This window comes from Euleptes europaea, chromosome 1 (genome assembly GCF_029931775.1).
Source record: "Euleptes europaea isolate rEulEur1 chromosome 1, rEulEur1.hap1, whole genome shotgun sequence".
NCBI lineage: Eukaryota > Metazoa > Chordata > Lepidosauria > Squamata > Sphaerodactylidae > Euleptes > Euleptes europaea.
The window spans coordinates 88,535,145-88,559,223 of NC_079312.1; the positions used below are offsets into that span (position 1 = coordinate 88,535,145).

General features: G+C 46.4%; 1 protein-coding gene across 1 annotated transcript in view; it reads left to right on the forward strand.

Moving 5' to 3' along the window:
- Positions 1 to 208: 208 nt before the first annotated feature.
- ADAMTS2 (ADAM metallopeptidase with thrombospondin type 1 motif 2) overlaps positions 209 to 24,079 on the forward strand; it is a 354,592-nt gene continuing 330,721 nt past the window's right edge. The window contains exons 1-2 of the mRNA XM_056861689.1: positions 209 to 296; positions 1,658 to 2,022. Of these exons, the coding sequence (XP_056717667.1) occupies positions 209 to 296; positions 1,658 to 2,022 (453 nt within the window). The remainder of the gene's footprint in view (positions 297 to 1,657; positions 2,023 to 24,079) is intronic.

The window sequence follows — 24,079 nt, forward strand, 5'->3', positions numbered from 1 at the left end:
CCCTCCCCTCCCCTCCCCTCCCCTCCGGCCGCCTCCTGGCGTCTCCTCGTGCCGCCTTCGCCGGGGAGAGGCGCCGCTTGGCGGGCGCCGGAGAGGAGCGAGCGGCCGGCGGGGCTGCGGTCTCCCCTGCGATGTGGCCCTCCGACGTGGCCGGAGCCCCCCGCCGGGACCTTTGAGGCTGGGCTCGGGCTGCGCGCCGCCGCCTGCCATGGCTCCCGCGGCCGGGATCGCCTCGCTCCTCGCCTGCTGGGCGCTCCTCCTGGCGCCGGGGGCCCCCCGCAGCCCCGGGGACAGAGGTAGGTGCCGGCGGGGGGGGGGGGTGCCGGGCTGGAAGGGAGCCGCCGCCTCGGCGCTCAGCCCGCGCAGGACTTCTCTCCCCGTCCCGCCCGACTTGGCCGCGCCACGCTGCCCCTGGCTGCCTGCGGGAACGGCTGGGGGGCTCTTCCCCGCCGCCACGTGCGGGGCTTTGGGGTCGCCGTCCGCGGGGGAGAGGAGGGCACGAGGGCTTCTCGCCGCCCGCCCGGGAAAGGAGAGTTTGAGTGGCACAAGGGGGGCGGGAGGGGGGGGAACGGGGACCTCGCCTGAACTCTGCTTCCAGCCGGGCGCGTGCGGCAGACCCGAGCTGAGCGCGGCGTCGCCTGGCATTCCACGGGCGGCAGAAAACACCTGGCCGAGGGCTTGATGGCCTTCCCTGCTGTTGTCTGAATCCAAACCGTGGGATGGATCAAGCGGTTGGCTTTCTTTTTTAAAGCTTTCTGTTGCAGTGGTCCTCGACCCTTTTTTGCTCCGTGCCCCACTTCCCGAGATAGTCTAACTAAAAAAACAACACCGACTACTACAATTTTACAGATTGCACATAACGCACAGGGCATCACACTTTGTTGAATAGTGCTCCAAATCCCCCCTCCCAACCCTCAAATTCCCCCCTGGGGGTGGAATTCCCCCCTTGTTGAGAACGCCTGTTCTGTTGCAACTGCCAGTCACAAACTCTAACCTTTACCGGATTCGGTTTTGTTTTTGGGAGGCTGATGGCAAAGTTGGAAAGTTGATGGGATGGTGAAAGTTTTGTTTTGTTTTTGGTCTCTTGAGATCTTCATCCAGGTCACTTCCAGCCACCCCGGTTAGAACTGATTTAGGAGGTTTTTAAGCAGAGGCTAGATGGCCATCTGTCAGCAATGCTGATTCTATGACCATGAGTTCATGAGAGGGAGGGCATCTTGGGCATCTTCTGGACACTGGGTGTGTGTGGGGGAAATAGTTATGAAGTTCCTGCATTGTGCAGGGGGTTGGACTAGATGACCATGGTGGTCCCTTACAATTCTTATCATTCTATGATTAGGTTGTCCCTGTTGCCCCTCCTGCCCCAGTTTCAGAAAGGCAGCATCCTGCATGGTTGACTAACCCTGAATCTCTGGTAGGTCTTCAAGCTGGACTCAGTTCAGAAAGAGTGACTCAAGGTGTCTGCATCATAAGCGAGCAGGCTCTGCTCTCTGAACCCCCCTCTGCGCTGTATTAACCCCACAACTGAATGAGCTTTATGGGGTGTGGTATACTGAAGAAGGGAAAAGGCATGCCTTCATGCAACAGTGTTCTTAAGGAGGAAAAAGTCTGCAGTGAGTTTAACTGTAGCTCATTATTTACTCTTCTCTTTCTCCAGATTATATTTTGGGGGCGCTAGAAGAATACAGACTTGTCATCCCAACTAGCACAGACTCTGAGGGCAGGTTCCTCTCCAAGGTTGTGTCTGGCATGCCAAAGGGGCGCTTCCGAAGGGCAACTCTAGGGGACCTTCCGCACGAAACTGCCAACGAGCAAATTTTTTACAATGTCACTGTTTTCGGAAGAGAATTTCACTTCAGACTGAGACCCAACTCCAGGCTGGTGGCCCCTGGAGCAACTGTTGAATGGCAGGTGGACTCAAATGTCACTTACGTTGAACCACTCCATGGGGATTGCCTCTACGTTGGGGATATCACCGACTTGCCTAATGCTTCTGTTGCAATAAGCAATTGTGATGGGCTGGTAAGATGCTTTGCTATTATTATAAACCTAAGCGAATGAATAACTGGTTTCCCTTTCAGAGCTTCAGCCTTTAAAAAAAAATCACACCTCATTTGTCATGTTAATTGAGAAATCAAATGAAGGAAATGTTCCCTTACATGAGGTTGAGTGTGATGGAGCAGTATAAGTAGCAGAGAAGCAAATTCACTCTGAATTAGACTCGCAACTTTATAACGTAGCCGTTGTGACAAATCACGAATTGTCAACATGACAATCTAGCTAGTCCTCTTGAAGCATTTCCACTCCGGCAGCTGCAGGGTTTTTCCCCTCTCTCGTTAGTTTCACAAAGATTGTGACGAAGGTGTTCGGGCTTCGAAGACCTGATAATAATACTGAAAGGCAGGCTTTATTGCCAATTGGTTGGCTTTTGGCCTGTGGAAAAGAGATTTGGGTCAGGCCCTTGCCCTTTTAAAGGTCTCTTGCTCATTACATTGCTGTTAGCCGTCTAATCAAATCGGGGTGAGGGGGGCACCTCTGGAAGAAAAAGTTTAAAGGATTTCACAGTATATGCACCTTATGGGATGGCTCCATGCTTGATGAGCTGTTTATATGTTACACACCTGAAAACTGGGTATAGTTTCCATTCCAGAACCCACGTGCAGGAGTCAAGCTGAATGACCTAAGCTGTGTTTTTGAGAATAATTGCTACATAGAGCAAACTTTGCTTTGCTTTACTTCGGGGAGTAAACTTCTAATTACATTCAATATTGTCTTGTTTAGATTGAGAGGGGGAGAGAGAGGCTTGCTACCATACAGCTGGTAGTACTTATATGATAAATGGATTTAAGCTTGGATTGTGAACTTCCTGTATTGTCTGAGTAGGTGGACTCATACTTTCTCCCCAGGATTTGATTGCAAAGTAAGAGGAATGATATAGGGCTGCCAAATCTTCTTCTTTTTTGCAGGGGTCCTCTGCCTTTAATAGGAGCCCAGCCCATAAGCATTTAGCAGGTAAAGCTTTTGACATCCTGCATCTCAAGCAGCTGTTAAAGGCCTTGGATCCCTGCCAGAAAAATAAAAGTCATAGGCGGCCGTGTCAGATGATGCTTCATAGTGCCAGTGGAGATGACCCTGGACTTGATCCAGAGTGGTGCTCAGAATAGTGAGAGATTTAAGTATTGTTGTACCAGTCAAAACCACAGCACTATCAAATTTAACATTTGTGTAGGGGGAAATTGTCCAGGAAGTCCAGCATGAAGTTGAAAGGTAAAATGGACAATTCTCTTCAGGAAACTGGTTAGATGTACAATAATTGAAGTTTAGATACTTTTCCCAATCTGTGGCTGGTTTATATTGTATCATCAAAACACTAGCCAAGTTATAAAAAGCAAGGCGGCTTCTTTTTAAGAGTGGAAGGAGGTACACATAGGTTCTGACAACACAAATGTAAATTGACAGGTATGGCATGTGAAACAAGAATTTGAGGAGCATAAATCATTACAAAAAACAATATGTATTTATTTATTTGAATATATCAGTAGCAGAAAACTGGCCAAGGAGGTGGTTGGGCTGCAACACAGGAAGATGTGCTTTGTGATTGTCTTCACTGCAAGAGATACAGGTTGGCTACCCAGTCTGAAACTGCTGTTTTCCAAAAGGGTGTCTGAAGAAGTGAGTCAAAATAATGCATGGTATGGAGAAAGTTGATAAGTCATTTTTTTTCTCTCTTTCCTAAGTCAAGTAGATGTGTTTGACATATTCTAGGCCTAGCTGGCAAATTAAAAATGAAGAAGTCACCAGGTCTGGATGGCGTACACCCAAGAGAACTTAAGGAACTCAAACATGCAATTGTTTATCTAACAATAACATGCAACTTGTCACTAAATGCGAATTTTGAAGAAAGGGATCCAGAGGGGATATAGGAAATTACAGACCAGTAACTGATTGAAAGGAAAGGTTGAAGGAGCTTGGTATGTTTAGCCTGGAGAGGAAACAATGAGAGGTGATATGATAACCATCTTCAAGTACTTGAAGGCTTGTCATAGAGAGGATGGTGTGGAGTTGTTTTCTGTTGCTCCAGAAGGTCAGACCAGAACAAACGGGTTGAAATTAAATCAAAAGAGTTTTTGGCTAAACTCTTGGTTAAACATTAGGAAGAACTCTGTGGAACAGGCTTCTTCGGGAGGTGGTGGGCTCTCCTTTGGAGGTTTTTAAGTAGAGGCTAGATGGCTATCTGACACCAATGCTGTTTCTGTGAACTTAGACTATGAGAGGGATTACAGGAAGGGTTGTGTCAGTGCTTGGCTCTTGTTGCCCTTTCTTACATACCCAGGGTAATGCCTATTGCCACTTTGGGGTCAGGAAGCAATTTCCCTCCGGATTGGCCAGGGATCCTGAAGGATTTTTTTTGGCAATTTTCTGGGCATGGAGTAGGGGTCACTGGGGGTGTGGAAGGATGTAGTTGTAAATTTCCTGCATTGTGCAGGAGGTTGCATTAGATGACCCTGGTGGTCCCTTCCAACTCTATGATTCTATGATAGAAATTGTTATTACAGAGAATTGTTGTATAGAAGAACAAGCCCTCCTGAGGAAGAATCAGCATGGCTTCTGAAAAGGCAAGTACTGCCTCACAACCTGTTGGAGGTTTTTGAGAGTGTGAATAAACATATGCATAAGGGTGAGCTTGTACACTTTATATATTTGGACTTCCAAAAGGCATTTCACGAAGTCCCTCACCTTTGGTTGCCAACTCTGGTTTGGGAAATTCCTGGAGATTTTGTGGATTTGGGGGAGGATGGGTTTTGGGGGAAGGGAGAGACCTCAGCAGGGTATAATGCCATATAATCCAACTTCCAAAGCTGCCATTTTCCTCAGGGGAATTCATCTATGTTGTCTGGAGATCAATGGTAATTCCAGGAAATCTTCAGTCTCCACCTGCCAATTGGCAACCCTACCTTGACCAAAGGCTCCTGAATAATCTTAACATTCATAGTATAAGAGAATCGGTCTTCTAATGGATTAGTTAAATGACAGGAACCAAAGAATTGGGGTAAATGGACAATTCTCCCGATGGAGGGAAGTAAGTAGAAAGGATCACCTGGAATCTGCAGTAGGACAGGTGTTATTTAATTGTTCTTAAATTATATGCAGTTGAATGAGCACTCAAGCAGCCAAGTTTGTGTATGCCATCCAGTTATCCAGGGTAGTAAACCAAAGCAGATTATCAATTCAATCTTAAAAAGAGTTACTCCAGTCTAAGTCCAGACATTTAAATGGGTTTAGACTGGAGTAACTCTGCATAGGAGTGTGCTGTATGAGGCTTTCCAAGAAGATCTCTTCACACTAGGTGAGTGGATGACAATGTAGCAAATGAGGTTTCATGTTAGTGTAAAGTCACATTGGGGCAAAAAGTCCTAATCTTGTGTATACATTGATGGGGTCTGAACTGGTCGTGACTAACCAGGAAAGAGATCTTGAATCAATGAAAATGTGATCTGAGTATGTGGCAGAGAAGAAGGCAAACTCTGTGCTAGCACTGCCATGCCCCTGTATTGTTCATTGGTGCGACCACATTTCAAATACTGTGTACAGTTGTTACCACGCTTCTGAAGTGATACTGTAGAGCAGAACAAGTCCCGACAAGGCAACCAAAATGATCCAGGCAACTGGGTCAACTTACTTACAAGGAAAGGCTAAAGTCTTTGGGGCTTTTCAATTTAGAAACAGGATAAATAAGGTTTATAAAATTATGCTTCGCCAACCTTTTTGGAACCTGCGGGCACCTTTGCAATTTTGATACAGGGTGGTGGGCGCAACCACCACATGGCTGTCACAGGAGCGGAGCCAACCACAAAGTGTCAGGGAGTAAGAGTATGCATAACTAATAGCAGCTCTTCAAAATTTCATGCAGAAGCTCTGCTTAATAGGATGCCTTTTAAAATGAACATGTTTAAAAATATTTTCTTTTTTACACATAGCTTATCTTTAGTCATGCAGTAAAGATCATTGTACTGTGGTGGTTGCTGCTGCCAAAACAATGTGTTTTTTTAATCTGCAGCAGCCAGTCAAATTCTCCAATGGCCAATCAGAAACCCTGCTGGGCAAAATGCCTACCTTAGAATCATAGAGTTGGAAGGGACCACAAGGGTCATCTAGTCCAACCCCCTGCACAATGCAGGAAATTTTACCTCTCCCCACATCACCAGTGACCCCAACCCTCCCCCCACCATGCAGGATCCCACAATCAAAGCACTCCCGACAGATGGCCATCTAGCCTCTGCTTAAAGACCTCCAAAGATGGGGACTCCACCACCCTCCAAGGAGCACATTCCACCGTTGAACAGCCCTCACCATCAGAAAGTTCTTCCTAATGTTTAGGTGGAATCGCTTTTAAATCCATTACTCCGTGTCCTAGTCTCTGGAGCAACAGAGAACAAACTAGTTCCCTCATCAACATGACATCCCTTCAAATAGTTAAACATGGCTATCATGTCTCCCCTCAACCTTCTCTTCTCCAAACTAAATAAACCCAACTCCCTAAGTCTCTCCTCATAGGGTATTGATTCCAGACCATTCTGGTCACCCTCCTCTGGACACGCTCCAACTTGTCAACATCCTTCTTAAATTGTGGAGCCCAAAACTGGACACAGTATTCCAAGTGAGGTCTGACCAATGCAGAATACAGTGGTAGTATTACTTCCCTTGATAGGACATTTTGGAGGACTTTCATTCATAGGGTCGCCATGAGTCAGAAGCGACTTGACGGCACTTAACACACACACATTACTTCCCTTGATCTAGACACAATACTCCTATTGATGCAGCCCAGAATTGCATTGGCCTTCTTAGCCACCATATCACATTGTTGACTCATGTTCAATTTGTGGTCCACTAAGACTCCCAGATCTCTTTCACATGTACTGTTGTCAAGCCAGCTATCTCCCATCCTGTACCTGTGCCTTATGTTGTTTCTGCCTAGGTGAAGTACTTCACACTTCTCCCTACTGAAATCCATTTTATTGCTTATGGCCCAGCTCTCCAATCTATCAAGGTCATTCTGAACTCTGACCCTACCCTCCGGGGTATTAACTACCCCTCCTAACTTGGTGTCATCTGCAAATTTGATTAGCATGCTCTGTATTCCATCATCCAAGTCATTTATAAAAATATTAAATAGTACCAGTCCTAGGACAGACTCCTGTGGTACCCCACTGGTCACTCCTCTCCAGGATGAAGTTGTGCCATTAATGAGCACCCTTTGGGTTCGGTTGGTCAACCAATTACCAATCCACCTAACAGTAGCAGTGTCCGGCCCACGTTTTACTAGCTTTGTTTCAAGAAGATCATGGGGGACTTTATCAAAGGCTTTACTGAAATCAAGGTACACTACATCTACAGCATTCCCTTCATCTACCATACTTGTCACTCTTTCAAAAAAAGATGAGATTAGTTTGGCATGACCTGTTTTTGAGAAACCAATGTTGACTGTCAGTGAACATGGCATTTCTTTCCAAGTGCTTACAGACCATCTGTTTAATTATCTGCTCTAGTATTTTACCTGGTATTGATGTCAGGCTGACTGGGTGATAATTGTTTGGGATTTCTTCCCCCCCTTTTTAAAGATGGGGACCACATTTGCCCTCCTCCAGTCTGCTGCAACTTCTCCTGTTCTCCATGAATTCTCAAAGGTTATTGCCAGTGGTTCTGAAATCACTTCAGCCAGTTCTTTTAACACCCTTGGATCCAGTTCATCCGGCCCCAAAGACTTGAATTCATTAAGAGTAGCCAGGTATTCCTGTACTATCTTAGTGTCTATACTATGTTGTAATTCCCCTATTGCATCCTCTGCTCCATTATTCCCAGGTTGAGCACTATTCCCCTTTTGGGAGAAGACTGATACAAAAAAGGAGTTAAGTAATTCTGCCTTTTCTGCCTCCCCTGTTAATAACTCACCGTCCTCTCCACGCAATGACCCGATTATTACCTTGATCTTCCTTTTGTTATGGACATAACCAAAAAATGCTTTTTTGTTGTTTTTAACTTCCCTGGCTAGACAGAGCTCATTCTGCGCTTTAGCTTTTCTGACTTTCTCCCTACATGTGCTGGCTACTTGTTTGAATTCCTCTTTGTTGATTTCTCCCTTTTTCCATTTCTTATACATGCCCTTCTTAAATCCTATCTCAACCAAAAGTTCTTTAGTCATCCACCCTGGTTTCTTCAAACCTCTACCTTTTTTTCTCCTCGTGGGAATTGACTGAAATTGCGCCTTCAATATCTCCCTTTTAAGAATTTCCCATCCTTCATGTACTCCCTTCTCATTCAATATTCTCACCATGGGATCACACCCAGTAGTTCCCTAAATTTATTGAAATCAGCTTTCTTAAAGTCTAGAGTACATTTGGATTTCACACATTAACAGATCACTTCAGGATACAATGGTTCCATATTAACATACCACACCCTCATTAGTACATTATCTTGATACTTACAGGACAATGATTAGCACATTACTTCTGCAGGACAGTACTCAACTCAAACCCAACCCGTCTCTGACTCTTCCTACACACTTGACACTGAGAGACACTGTCCTTCAGTGTTACTACTCTGAAGATGCCTGCCACAGCTGCTGGCGAAATGTCAGGAAAGAAAATTCCAAGACCACGGTTACACAGCCCAGATAACCTACAAGAACCAATGAACTCTGACCGTGAAAGCCTTCGACAATATCTAGAGTACATGTTTGACTATTTCTTGCTTCTCCTTTCTGCTGTACAACAAACTCCAGGAGAACATGGTCACTCCCACCTAAAGATCCCACTCCTTCTACCCCATAAACCAAGTCATCATAATCGGTTAAGATCAGATCCAAAATGGCTGTTCCCCTTGTCGCTTCTTCCACTTTTTGGACTATGAAGTTGTCTGCAAGGGAAGTGAGGAATCTGTCGGACCTAGTTGTTTTGGCAGAGTTAGCCTTCCAACAGATGTCAGGATAATTGAAATCTCCCATTACTACTACATCTTTCTTTTTTGAATGTTTGGACATCTGTTCCAGGAAAGCATCATCTAACTCTTCAGTTTGGCTTGGGGGTCTATAATATACCCCCACAATGACATCACTATTTTTCTCTCCATTAATTTTTACCCAAATGATTTCAAGCTGGGTTCCAGCGTTTAAGTCCTGGATCTCCTCGCAGGTGTAATCATCCCTAACGTATAATGCTACCCCTCCCCCCTTCTGATTTGGTCTATTTCTCTGAAATAGGTTATACCCTTCAATTAATACATTCCAATCATGAGACTCGTCCCACCAGGTTTCCGTAATGCCTATTATATCATATTTGCTTTTTGCTATTAAAAGTTCTACTTCATCTTGCTTATTTCCCATGCTCTGTGCATTAGTGTAGAGACACCTTAGACCACAGGTCCTTCTTCTTGGCAGCTTATTTAAGATTGTCTCCCTCCCATTGTTACGTTTTTGAACTATCTTTCCTTGCGTATGTGCTACCCTCTGCAAATCATTCATATCTATATTTGCAGTTATTGTCTTTACTTGAAGCTTTAAATTTACGTCTCGCTCCCTCGGAAGATTTAGTTTAAAGCCCTCCTTATCAGGCTTGCAAGGCTGTGGCCAAATACATTTTTATCCACCTTTGAGAGGTGCAAACCATCTCCCGATAGAAGATCATTATCCAGGTAGCGTAAGCCATGGTCCAAAAAACCAAACCTTTCCTGGCGACACCATCGACAGCCACTCATTTATTTCCAGAATTTTTCGTTCTCTTCCCAATCCACGGCCTACTACAGGAAGAACTGACGAAAACACAACCTGTGCTCCCAGTTCCTTCACCTTTTTACACAACGCTGTATAGTCCTTTTTAATACTTTTTGGGCTGTGCCAGGCAGTACCATTTGTTCCCACATGAATAAGAAGGAAGGGATAATGATCTGTGGGTCTAACAACTCTATCCAGACTTTCCATCACATCTCGGATATGCGCTCCCGGCAGACAACACACCTCTCAAGACAACCAGTCCGGTCAACACACTTTACCCTCTACCTCTCTCAGTAGGGAATCCCCAATAACCAACACTCGCCTATTCCTACATTGGGGAGCAGAAGTTTGAGTCCTGTCCTCCACAGGGACTTGAGAGACCAGAGGGGACTGGGCAGTGACCTTTGTTCCAATGATCCAGGCTCAGCATCTATAGGGAGGTTTTGAAACCGATTGCTAAGCAGCAGAGGAACGGAATGTCTCCTGACTTTCCTATTTCTGCGGGTAACATTCTTCCACATGTTCTTCTCCTGAGGTGGGTTCCCCTCCCCACACTGAGTTATTTGGCCCTCCTCCTCCTCTTGCCCTCCCAAGAGGTTTTCAAGAGTTTGGTCCATGAACTCCTCTCCCTCTTTTATACTCTGCAGTGTAGACAAGCGTGCCTGAAGTCCCCTTATTTTCTCTTCCAGTAGAGCCACCAACTTATACTTACTGCATATGTAATTACAGTTACCCTTGGGTAGGAAAACAAACATTCCACAAACGTTACACATCACTGCCTCCACTCTCTCACCAGCCATTCCACTTTGATTCATTGCAGACATGGTACGGTTTCTTGCACAGTCCCTCAATGGTAACCGTACTAAAAGCTTTACGACAATCCCGGGTTCAGAGTCAACTACAAATACAAACTTTGTTTCAAGGCCCCCAGGCTAAGAGCCACAGGCCAAGAGCCCTTGTGCTCGCGCCTCTGGCAAGCAGAGCCTGTTTAAATACTCTCAGCCCCACCCCTCAGCAATCAACAGCACAGCAATTACCTTCAGCCAGCTACAGCTATCTCTAATCTTCTCCTCTGTCTCTCTCCCAGCTGCTCAGACCTTGCCCCCCTTCATTTTTTATTTTTTTAGAAAAAAGGTTACCAGGAAAGGTATTGATGGGGGCCATGTTAGGAACTCTGGTCTAGAGAAAGTGGACAGTAGACAGAGAGAATATTCTCTCCCTGTCCAAAGTTAGAACTGTGGGACACCCAATGAGATTGATAGGAAGGCTATTCAGAACAGATAAAAGAATGTACTACTTCACACAAAATGTATAATTAACAGGTGGAACTCATAACTGCATGGTATGGTGATGAACAGCAGACACAACCTTCTTGTGCTCGTCTGCTACTATATATCTATGGATCCTGCTACTATATATCTACGGGACTGCCTCTCTTAGTATACCCTCCAAAGGACATTACGTTCTACCAGTAACAACCTCCTGGTGGTTCCCGGCCCAAAGAGTGTTTGGCTGTACTCAACTAGGTCCAAGGCTTTTTCAGCCCTGGCCCCGGCCTGGTGGAACTCCCTCCCTAATGAGAACAGGGCCCTGTGGGACCTCAGGGAATTCCACAGGGTCTGTAAAATGGAATTGTTCCGCCAGGCCTAGAGTTGAGGGCAGCAGTGATGTTCCATCATTGCTGGCCTCCCTGCTCTCCCTCACACTCTCCCTTTTTGGGTTTATATGTTGTTCCAGCTATTGTTGGGGGCCTTACATCATGTGGGAGCTCTGACTGCCTTTCCAAGCATATAACGGCCTCTATGTGAGCGCTACTTGTTTGTAATTTATTGATGTTTTAGGAATGTTAAAGTGTTTTTATATCGTGATTTTATTGTATTTGATATTGTGATGTTAGCTGCCCTGAGCCTGGCTTCGGCTGGGGATTGAGGGTAGGGTATACATCTAAATAAATTAATTAATACATTGAATGGGTTAGACAAATTCATAGAGTAAGAGACCACTGATGGTTGAATGGGACCTCTGAACACCATGTGCTAGGGAGTGGCAGAAGCAGGTTTTGGCCTCTCTCTGTACCTTCTGGGGTATTCTGAGGGGTCTGATTAGCTATTGTGGGAAACAGGTTGCTGGATTACATGGACCGCTGGTCTTATCTATTAGTGTTCTTATGTGTCCAGGAAGACAAGGTTCACTGGACTTTAACCTTATGCCCCATTCACATTCTTCACACTGGAATTTGTCCCATTCTAGAGTATGTGAATGCTTAATCAATGTGCTATAATAGGCAAAGTGCCTTGGCTCAGAAAGCAAAAGGCAAGGTAGAAATGCCTTTTTTTTTTCTGCTGCAGGTAGGGTTGCCAGGTCCCTCTTTGCCTTTGGTGGGAAGTTTTGGGGCAGAGCCTGAGGAGGGCGGGGTTTGGGGAGGGGAGGGACTTCAATGCCATAGAGTCCAGTTGCCAATAGATGGGAGATATGTCATGGATGAAAGAGAAAAGTTTTAATTACAAAGGTCTCAAACAGACTAAGATGAGAGAGTCTTAGAGGGTAACAGCAAGGTCATGTGTATTTGTGAATCACATCTTCCAGTTATTTTTTCTGGGAAATTATGCTTGCTGTGACTAAGATTTGGACTAGATTTTATGAAGATCACATGGCTACTGCCAAAATCTGGGTTTTGTGGCAAAAACAATTTGCTGTCCGTGGCAGAGCTGCTTCATGCTTTACATGGCTACACCATGTTAAATTGTGTTTTTCCCTGCATCAGTTATGTCCGCTAAAGGACAGGCATCATGTTCTCACAGTAGGCAGGGACTGGGGACTCATAACTAACTGAGGCTTCTTGGCCCATGTTCCCAAATATTTAGATTATCTGCCTTCCCTCTTGAGACACTTGTGAACACATGTGTAACACTAGGGTAGCTGTGGCTAAACAGGATTGTTGAATAAAATGTAAAAAGGCGGACAAGCATAGTTTGTTCTTTAGCATTTTTCAAACTTAAAAAAATCCAAAAAATAATCCCTAATAGACACGTGAGGAAAGCTAACTTTCTGTCTGCTTTCCCAGATATTAGTTTGCCTAGAAATGTCTGGTACAGCAGTAGAGCTATTTAAACTTCCCTAACAGCAGTAGTGACTGCAGTACAAGGCACATCTTGGTGAGTTAATGACAACAGTCTCTCCTAGTCAATCATTTATCTCTAGAAGGGGATTTGTGCTTTGGTTATTACTTTTAAAGGCTTGTGTCTCCAATGACATAACAAGTGGTTTTGGATGAATTTTCCAAGGGGTGAGAGACTATGCTACAGCTGGGAGGTCAGAAAAGGATCAAACATATTCCTGCATGATATGAATTAATAGGTAAAAAGTGGAGATAGCAGACGTAACAGCCAGAGCTCTCAGGGTAGCTTTGTTTGAGGGTTTTCATAGACTTAGACTTTCCCATTGCTAGAAGCAAGGAACAATTGGCAGAGAACCCTGTGTTTGTGCTACAGTGGAGGCTGGCTTATTATAGCAAATGAGGCACTGTCTCACCAGGTTCAACTTCCCCAGCCCCATCCTACCTGCCATCTTACTTACCACTAGTCTAGGGGTAGTAGAATGTCAGTCTGAGTCTTTTATCTTAAAGATTCCCCTCCCCCCCCCCCGTAATGGTACAGGAGAAGGGGAGGCTCACCATAGTCCGAGGTCATCTTCATCCATGCAGAAACAGTGAAGGAACAATTTTAGGGAAGATTATGACTGATGGATAGGCCTTGTCTTATAGAATCTATTGACCAATCAGGAACTCAGAATGGCAACAGAGGCCTCTATACTGGCCAATGAGCTAGCATCCTGAAGCCTGGGCTGAGTGGGTGGGCAAGGCCTGGGCTAGGCTAATTGGGACTGTGAAGTTCTCCCCTCTTCAGCTCTGTTGGCTTGCCCTCACCCATCCTGCTGGGTCTCCCAAAAAAGGATTCTTTGACCTGATTCTGTCCCAGGACAACATCTCTTTAGAGGCTCAAAGCTGTGCCCTTCTTTCTTCCTTGGCCTCTTACAGGAGCCCTTTTAAAAGAGGCTGTCTAGCCCCACCCTTAACCATCACTCATTAATACCCACCTCCCTAGCCACACCTGGCCTATTCCTCCTCCTTTCCCCCTGCAAGGCTACCAGCTTTCCCTCCTATTCCTCCATCACCCAACTCTCCAATTGGCTATAGCCTGGATCGGGGATATGCCGTAGACGCTCTGGGCCTACCTCTCCCCAGGCTTCAGTGCCTGGGCTGCTGCTAGGGATACCAATCTCCAGGTGGGATGTGGGGATCCCCTGGAATTACAACTCATCTCCAGACTACAGAGATCAGTCCCCCTGGAGAAAATGGATGTTTTGGAGAATGAACTCTGTAGCATTGTACCCCACTGATAGGGTTGTCAGCTTCCAGGTACTAGCTGGAGATCTCCTGCTATTACAAGTGATCTCCAGCTGATAGAGATCAGTTCCCCTGGGAAAAAATGGCTGCTTCGGAAATTTATGGCATTGATGTCCCTCCCCAAACTATATTGGAACTATATTCTGGTGAGGTGTCTGTGTGTGTACCGTATATACTCGCGTATAAGCCGAGTTTTTCAGCCAAAAAAAAAGGGCTGAAAAAGCCGAACTCGGCTTATACGCGGGTCAATACGGTAGAGGGGGGAGGGGAGAGGAGGGAGGAGGGAGGAGGGAGGGGGGAACTTACCTCCATCACCGCCGCCGCCGGGCCCAGGCGCCTTCCTCTGGCCGGGAGGGGCCTGCCTGCGCAGGCAGGAGGCCCCCGCCGGCCACGTCGCCGCCGGCCGCGCGCCTGGCCGCCTCTCTCTGGCCGGGAGGGGCCTGCCTGCGCAGGCAGGAGGCCCCCGCCGGCCGCGGCGCCGCCGGCCGCGCGCCTGGCCGTCTCCCTCTGGCCGGGAGGGGCCTTGCGAAGGCCCCCGCCGCCCGCGGCGCCGCCGCCCGCGCGCCTGGCCGCCTCCCTCTGGCCGGGAGGGGCCTTGCGAAGGCCCCCGCCGGCCGCGGCGCCGCCGGCCGCGCGCCTGGCCGCCTCCCTCTGGCCGGGAGGGGCCTTGCGAAGGCCCCCGCCGCCCGCGGCGCCGCCGCCCGCGCGCCTGGCCGCCTCCCTCTGGCCGGGAGGGGCCTTGCGAAGGCCCCCGCCGCCCGCGGCGCCGCCGGCCGCGCGCCTGGCCGTCTCCCTCTGGCCGGGAGGGGCCTTGCGAAGGCCCCCGCCGCCCGCGGCGCCGCCGCCCGCGCGCCTGGCCGCCTCCCTCTGGCCGGGAGGGGCCTTGCGAAGGCCCCCGCCGCCCGCGGCGCCGCCGGCCGCGCGCCTGGCCGCCTCCCTCTGGCCGGGAGGGGCCTTGCGAAGACCCCCGCCGGCCGCGGCGCCGCCGGCCGCGCGCCTGGCCGCCTCCCTCTGGCCGGGAGGGGCCTTGCGAAGGCCCCCGCCGGCCGCGGCGCCGCCGGCCGCGCGCCTGGCCGCCTCCCTCTGGCCGGGAGGGGCCTTGCGAAGGCCACCGCCGGCCGCGGCGCCGCCGGCCGCGCGCCCGGCCGCCTCCCTCTGGCCGGGAGGGGCCTGCCTGCGCAGGCAGGAGGCCCCCGCCGGCCGCGCCGCCGCCGACCACGCGCCTGGGCGCCTTCCTCCGGCCGGCAGGGGCCTCCTGCCAGCCCAGGAAGGCCGCGCCGCCGCCGCCGATTCGCCGCCTCTTCAGGTAAGTAGGGGGTTCAGGGGCTCTTCCCCCTCCCCCTCTTGGATGGCACTGGGGTCGGGGTGGGTCGGGGTGGGTTGGGAGGGCCCGGAGGCCGGTGGGAGGGCGACCTGGGGCAGGGGCCCTGCGCTCTAAAATGGTGGCTGCCATTTTAGAGCGCAGCATTGCCGGTAAAGGGAATTTCTTATTGACCCTCGGCTTATACGCGGGTCAATAAGAAATTCTCTTTTCTGGCCTCAAATTTGGGGGGTCGGCTTATACTCGGGTCGGCTTATACCCGAGTATATACGGTATGTGGGATTTGTTTTGTGGTTGTGTTGAGCTGGGTGCTTTTCTGCTCACTCAATCTGGGTAGCAATTTTGTATTGGTTTGTCAAGGCAATTAGGGCTACAGTAGACATGATGTTTTCCTATGAATTGAGACTGGGTACCCAGCTTATGCTCTGACAGTAATATGGCAGCTGCTGAGAACTCAGTGTCCAAGTGCTGCAGGGGACCAATTCAGATTGGGAGCATAGTACAAAGGAGGAGGGGCTTCATTCCTCCCTGCTCCATTTTCCTAATCCAATATGGCCTCAGTGATGTGTTATTTGTCCCATTGGGGGCTTCATGTGGGTTTCAATGAGGCAAATAATGGCCCCCTGAGGGCTGTTTGGGAAAGCAGAATGGGGGACTAAAGCCCTTCCCTCCTGCACCATGGTCCCAACCCAGTTCAAGTTCCTTTCAATTGCCATCTGACTGCAGAGAATGTGGGTTTCCCTGACCCAACTTTTATCTTAATGTAATATGTAATTTGGACCTAAGTAAAAATATCTATGGTTACTTCTTCTGAAAGGTTTTCTTTTACACCTTGCATTTTTCAAACAAAATTGTGGTCATCTGGGTGGTAAACATTATCATAGCCTTGCAGTTCAGTTGAGCTGCACTACAAATTATTCCATTAGGTTTGTTTCCATCTGTGAATTTTCAGCATCTTCATAGTCAGTGCACACATTTCAGGGGCTTATTATTTCAACCAGGCTGCTAACATAATTGCATCAAGTTGATTTTGCCTTGTACAGCGGTACATCTTTCAAGGCATTTATTTATTCATGGTAAAGAAAGACCAATTTTCTTTTGGGTTTTGTTGTATAATATGAAAAACTCCATGGCCTCTGATCTTTTAGAAGATTAAATTAGACAAAGGGGAACTACCATTTGCCATTCCGAATTTCATTGCTTACTAAATTACTCTTGTCATTCTAAGAAGGTTCACCGCTTCCATTTATTTAATTATTTTAAATGTGTGTTTGTACCACCTTGTAGTTTAAACTCTTTAGGCTGTGTACAGAATAAACACACACTGTAAATACGCAACCAATACAAAGGATTAAGATTACTATAAATGCAAAATTTATATTTTGCAGATAGTAGATAAAATTTATATTTGTATTAAAAATTGCAACAGGTGAAAAAAAATCAGTCAAATGAGAACAATTAATTTGAAAATGATGTGTAGTTCATACCACCCCAGCCCATTAAACACTATTAAGGGCCTGCGTGAATAAACATCTTTTAACTTATATAAACTTTAATAGGAAAAGCATCAGGCTGACCCCCCCCCCAATAGATATTGTTCCTCACAGCCACTTGCCTCATTGAATCTCAGCATGCATAACAGGGCATCTGTTCAGGGTTGCTGACTCTGATTCGGGAAATTTCTGGGTAGGGTGGTATTTAGGGAGGAGAGGGACCTCAGTAGGGTATAATCCCACACTCCAAAGCAGCCATTTTCTCCAGGGGAACTGATTTGTGTAGTCTGGAGATCAGTTGTAATTCTGGGAGCTCTCCAGGCTCCCCCTGAAAGTTGTTAACCCAGTATCTGAAGTAGATCTTAGTGCATGTACAACTCATTTATCCTTAAGATAAGGGGGTCCCAGTTAGAGTTGCCAGCTCTGAGTTGTGAAATCCCTGGAGATTTTGGGGGTGGATCCTGGGGAGGGAAGAGACCTCAGCGGGGTATAATGCCATAGACTCCACCTTCCAAAGTAGACTTTTTCTCCAGGGGAATTGATCTTTTTTTACTTGGAGACCAGTGGTAACTCCAGGGGATCATCAGCCACCACCTCTAGCAACCCTAGTCTCAGTCCATTTAAGGCTTTAAAGGTACCAGCATTCTGAATTGTGCTCAGAAAGAATCAGCAGACAGTGAAGTCCTTTCAGAAGTGGAAATGTGTGTCCCTGTGCCAGAAGCCTTGCAATAGCACTCTGAATAGTCTTCAAAGACAGCCTCACAATAAAGGGTGTTGCAGTAATTGTGGATGTGAGGAGAGCATGGGTCATAGAGGCCTGAGCTCCAATTTTGAAGAAGCGATGCAGCTGTTAGTGAGCAAATTAAAGTTAGTTAAAGGTGTGGTGTTCTACATATATGACATGAGAGTCCATCTGCAGTGAGAGATCTAGTAGCACCCCCAAACTATTAACCCAGTCTTTCAGAGCTTTGGGTGAAGCCCCTGTAATGGTGCTGCTGGGTTGATGAAGGGCTGGTACTGAGAAGCCCCCCATAGCTGTGTTTTTTCTAGGCTGGGATGAATTGGGCTCAGAGACCCCCTTTTCCTCTCCCTGCCCCATTATCCTTTGAGCTATGAGGGGACAACATTGCACACCAAGGCTAATCTATGAGGGGGAATACAGTGTCATAGTTTAAATCATCGGGCCCAGTTCTCTTCCCCATTTAGGGTCCTGTTGGAAGGAAAACAAGTGGTAGGCTTTCTTTCCTTCAGCTCCAATTCTGGTGGTTGATTGCTCACACTTCATACTTTCTGTTGCCCAAGGTCCAAGACAGCATGAGGATAGTGTGCACATGTAGCCCTTGGCCCATGTCTTGTCTTTAAAAATCCTGTTATCTTCTTAATACCTTTGGGTCCTCTTGGCTAATAAGTCATCTGTTTACTTCATTAATACCCTGCCTTTCTCCTCAGTAGGGGCCCAAAGTGGCTAAGTTACCTACTGCAGCCCTCTCCCTGCGTCTGTTTGGTGGCCTGTGCATCTGCACATGAATATTAATAGGGAGAGTGATTATACTGTTTCAAAACAAAGACAACGTGTAGAGGTTTGCAGAATCAAGAACTCCTGCCAGCTATTCATCAGATGTACTCTTTTGTGTCAAGCAGTAGAGGACCTTTATTTACATATTCACAGAGCTAACCAAGCAGCTAGTTAACAGAAGTTCAGGCTTCTTCAGGTGCATGTTATCCGCTGCGTATGTTATCCACGTATTGCTGCCTTTTTATAAATTTTGTGTGCTTCCAATGTATCATATTTCCAGTAGCCTTTTCATCTGAGAATGGGATGGGGTAATTTCCTACATCAAACAGGTGGATACCATCTGGACCGAACATTCGAAGGCAATCACATTTAATATCTTAGTGTTACACTGTAAGCTTCTGGATAAAATAGAGGTATTTCCTTCTTATATGACTCTTTGTTATGTTGTTCTGCTGCAGTATCAGAAACCGTTTCTACTCCTAAGCTGTGCAAGAAGCAGTTCTGTCTGCAGTTTTAGAAACTTGGTCTGGCTGAGGTCTTTCTTTATACTTCCTACCTATTACACAAAGTATATTTAAATCCCCTCTATACTTTCATTCCCTGCAGTTCCCAGATATAGTAACTCATTTGGTCCAAGTCATAATTACCTCAGTGGACAAACACATCTAATTTGTGAAATTTTGGCTCCAGTCTTCAAACCACTAGAAGTCAAAGCATACTTCTCTGTTTGCTGCACTTACAGGCTTTTACTCTCTCTGATGCAATGGTAATGTTTCCTTAGCCATTCTCTGTTTTTGAGTTTTGCACGGTCACTGTCTCAGAGTGAAAGAGAGTCGCCATTCAGGGACCGCTGGAGGCAAAAGATTACTCTGTGTTTCAGATCACATATGATTGTTCCTCGGGAGCTCCTGTATCCCTAGTTATTATCCAGAATTATAATGTAACCGAAATAAATATTCTTAAAGCACATGACTTTTTGTAATTTAATCTTGAATATATCAAAGAGCAGGTATTTGAAGCTTGCTGTGAATCCTACCTCCTCTCAAATCTGAAATAATACACCCGTGTAAGAATTTTGCAGATTACAAACAAATACCTGACATAAAAACTATTCTGCCAGCATAGCGGAAGTTTCAGGCTGGTCTAATTTTTGGTAGATTTGCTGGTGGCTACGTAATGGGTCCCTATTTTAAGGCTGTAATCCATGTTTTGGAGTAAATTAGTGAGGCTTACTTTTGGGTAAACATGCATAGGATTGAAACTGGACATCTTTCTATGTTCTGTATCTGGCAGATTGCTTGACTTTGATGCGGAAAGTCACACAATGCCCTGCCTTGACAGTATTCTCTTCAGTACTGTGAATCCCATCCATTATGACTGCATTTTACAGCCAACCAAATGCTGTGAGTCTGCCAGGGGATTCTGCAGTCTTCCATCTATCTGCTTTGACACCCCACCCTTCCTCCCTTAGGTTGGGCCTGTGCATTTTAATGATGAGAGAAACTCTTGCATCTTTAAAAGGCAATGGAATGGCCAAACAAACAAACAAACAAAAACCACCCTCAACTTTTTATGTTCAAAGTTAACGCAAAAAGGAAAAGAAATGTAAAACTGAGACATTACTGCCCTTGTTGGCTAAGACAGTAGGATAGCAAAAGCAAAAGGCACTATGGATAAATGAAAACACATAATTTATTAAATACATTTTTTATCCTACCCTTTCTCCAAGGAGCTCAGGGTGGGGTATATTCACTTTCCCTCTGGCAAGGTTCTGGTAGGTTAATGGCTGCCCTCCCAGCAGGCCCATCCTGGCCCCACAAGTGGTGGCCCTTACCCTGCACGAGGCAGGAGGGGGATGTGTCACTGCCACAAGTAGGGTGGCCAGCCTCCAGGTGGTAGCTGGAGATCTCCCGCTATTACAACTGGTCTCCAGATGACAGAGATCAGTTCCCCTGGAGAAAATGGCCACTTTGGCAATTGGATTCTATGGCATTGAAGTCCCTCCCCTCTCCAAACCCCACTCTAGCGGTTGTGAATATCAGTAGTGGTGAGACAAGTAGTCACTTGGGGGAGGCTTGTCCAGCATTACTACTTATCTCTTCATTAAGTTTCCAAGGAATCTCCAGGCGCACAGAACCCTGTTTGAAATAACTGCAAAAGATCAAGAGGAGCAACTCTGCCTTCACCTTGAATCAGAGACCTGCTGCTTGCCTTGTAGCATATTTACCAGTATCCCCACTCTAGACACCTTGACACATTTTGAGGGCTAAGCAACTCCCTCTTGGAAAGGAAAGTGTTTGGATTAAACTCTATCTTTTGCCTTGAAAACTATGGTTTTTATGAACTTCTTTTGTTAAAAAGTTGACAGCTCAGGAGAACTTAGTATAACATGGATATGTTTAAAAAACCCTCTTTACTCTTCTCAGTAGGGGGGCATGGATTATTCACAACAGTGCTTGTTTCTTAAAAAGATACATGTCAAATATTTGGCAGCTTCTACCAACTGAATCTTCTTACAAAGAATATATGACATTTTCCTAGCACTTTCCTCTCTCTCTCATTCTCTCAGAGTATAATGATATTGAATCCTGCTTGTTCTCATATTGCGGAACTGTCTTGAAACTACCCAGGTGCAAAATGAGGACCCTGACAGAAGCTAGGTGGTATGATAAGAATGTCTGCTTGGACTAGGGATACCTTGGTCCAAAACTCCTGTCAGCTATGGAGCTTTCTAGGTAAATTTATCTTGCATCCTTCCCTACCTTTCATGCCTCCCTACTTTGCAGAGCTATAGATCAGATCAGTTGGGTGAACCAATCCTAAATGTGCTGTCCTGAATAGGAAGGGATATCATACGATTAACTGCAATTTTCTCTAGGTCAGATTCTTTCTAGTAAGAATGGCTTTAATTGAAGTAGTACCTAGAGCTTTTAGAGTAGACTAGAGTTGTGTTATGACAAGAATCGATAAAAATGCTGGAAAAGACCACTGTAATCCCACGAAGCACAGAGCCTTAAAAGCTGGGCAGGGACGAACAAGTAAGAAGGGTATGATTCTGTGATCAATTCCAGTTGATTCCAAGGATTATGGGATATGAGTGGGCTAAGACTCATGGGTTGGGGACTGCAGTGAGGAGGGGAAGGGGCATTGGTGTATCTGTATCTAACTGATCCTAGACCAGGAGAGTTTGTAGTTACCCTGAAGAAACCAAGCAATGGAAATATGTACAGTGGATTTCAGTTATTGGTCCAGATCTGTGTGCTCCTTCTGGCTGATGACTCCACAGGACCCTTTCCATAGACAGTAATTTTTTCAGTAGTGGTGGAGAAGCATCACGAAGGAAAACAAGGCAGCAGGCAGGATTAGAACCCCTACCTCAGAACAACTCTAAACAGTCCCATGGATTTCCCACTGGTACATTTGTGGTCCCTCATTAATCCTGGTAATGAAACCAATAAGCAAATTAAGCAGCACCAGGACTGTAGAGAAACCAGCCTTATTCACTAGGATTGTAGAGAAAGCTCTTGTCCTGTGGAAGAGCGCACACGTTCAAGTGCAGAGGCAAACCCTGGATGTGGTCACTCATCAGAGAGAGCCAAGAAATGCCCCGACCCAGAGGCATGTCTTGGAGAGTGTACTGTCAGAACCAATCAGCACTAATGAATTACTTACTCCATATGATTAGCTGCTTGCTTGTTATTCAAGCAGACATTATGTATCTTGCGGCTGATGACACCAGCAGTGATCAGCAGGATTTTTAACGCTTAGAGGCCTGCTTTTTCCTCTTCACTGAAGCTAAAGTAGCCAGAGAGTTTAGGATCCCTTTGGCTTCGCTCAGTGAGAATCCAAACTGGAAGGCAGCTGAGGTGAATAATGAGCAGAGTAGAGATCCTTGTCTGCTAAACCCCATTAACTCACAACATGTTGGAAGGAATGGACTGTGCATTGTCGCTTAATGCTAGCACAGGCCTTGGATCTACTGGGGAGGGCAGTAGAGAGTTAGTTAGTATAGGTGTAGATAGGACCTTTTTCCTTTTAACCACTCCCACTGCTGTCCCTTTGTTACCCAGAATGCTACTCTTAGGGGTTTCCTCTTCCTTCCTTCTCTCTCCCTTTTGTCCACCATGAGGCTTGGACATGTGCTCTTCAATCTCTCTCCTTCTTAGCTTAGTAGAAAAGGGCAAGAGTCCAGTAGCACCTTAAAGACTATCTGAAGAAGTGAGCTGTGGCTCACAAAAGGTCCTACCCTACCAGAAAATATTTTTGTTAGTCTTTAAGGTGCTACTGGACTCTTGCCCTTTTCTACTACTGCAGACAGACTAACACGGCGACCCACTGTGAATCATCTTAGCTTAGTTAGTTAATTAGAAGCCTTTATTCAGTCTTTCCTTTCCAGTATGGCGTTCACCTACAATAAAGAACTTCTATTTCTTTTCTAAAGTAATAAGCCTGAGTGTAAACTTATTCCTCAAGCAGCCAAACTATAGACTTCTGCTGTGCACAGACTCAGCTCTGCTTTCACAACAAAATTTAGAAACACCCAAAATGTTAACTGAACAGCATTAGAGATGGAGTTTTGAAAGCAAGTCCAATGAATTAGGTTGCTAATCTTTTTGTTCTAGCAGAGTTCTTATGTCTTTGATGACTCTGTGACAGACTGTAGGGCTAACAGAACTTTCCTCATGTTAGGTTCCACCAACCCCATAAAGGTCCAGCATCTCTGGGACAAGAGTTGGCATCTCCAAAGGGAAGATCTGATGCCCACAAACCACTGCTGTTATTGCTGCAGGGCTCCCTACCTTCATGAATTGGGAGGAACATTTTTGCTTCTGTGCTAATTGTAGGGCCACTTGGAAAGAACCATAAGAAGGCAGGAACATAATGAGTAATGGTCAACATCTGCAGCAGACAGCATCTAGCCTCAGGAACTTGATGGTAATTTACTGAATGAGAGCGAGAAGGCCCTATCTAGATGCGGTTCTTGCTTTCGTGCCTGGTCCTCCTTCCTCCTAGGATTATTAGGACCAGGCTTTAGGATTAATCTGCAGGTGGAGATTATTGAGACACTGCTCATGCCTCCTCTGTAGGAAGTTGCAGTAGAATTCTTTGTAGTTTGTTGTTCTGTGTGGCCAGTTTATAATCCTGGAGAACAACACTACCCTTGGTTAGAGTGGAGTGCCTGGTGCTCACTGAGAAAAGCCTCTTAGCTTCCTGTTGCCTACTCCTATACCTAGTGCATACCCTCTATTGGAGACACTGTTGAGGGAGCAAAGGTTAAGTCAAACATTTGGTGGTCATTTGTAACAATTAAATTTTGAGGCATGTAATCTCTCTACTTACTTTTGCAGGGTGCATTGTCCTCAAGTAGGTCTCTGGAGGCATGGCATATAAACTTTTGAAATAAATAAATAGTCCTTACATTACGCAATTAGAGTTGAGGTTCTCAACAGTTGTATGTGTCCTGAGGGGGACAGGTTTATGATCTCTTTCTATGTTTACTTTAAACTTTGTCTGTTCGTGTATAGTGGTCGCTTTCCCACAGAGCTGCTGACATCAAAGCCCCACTTGTGTG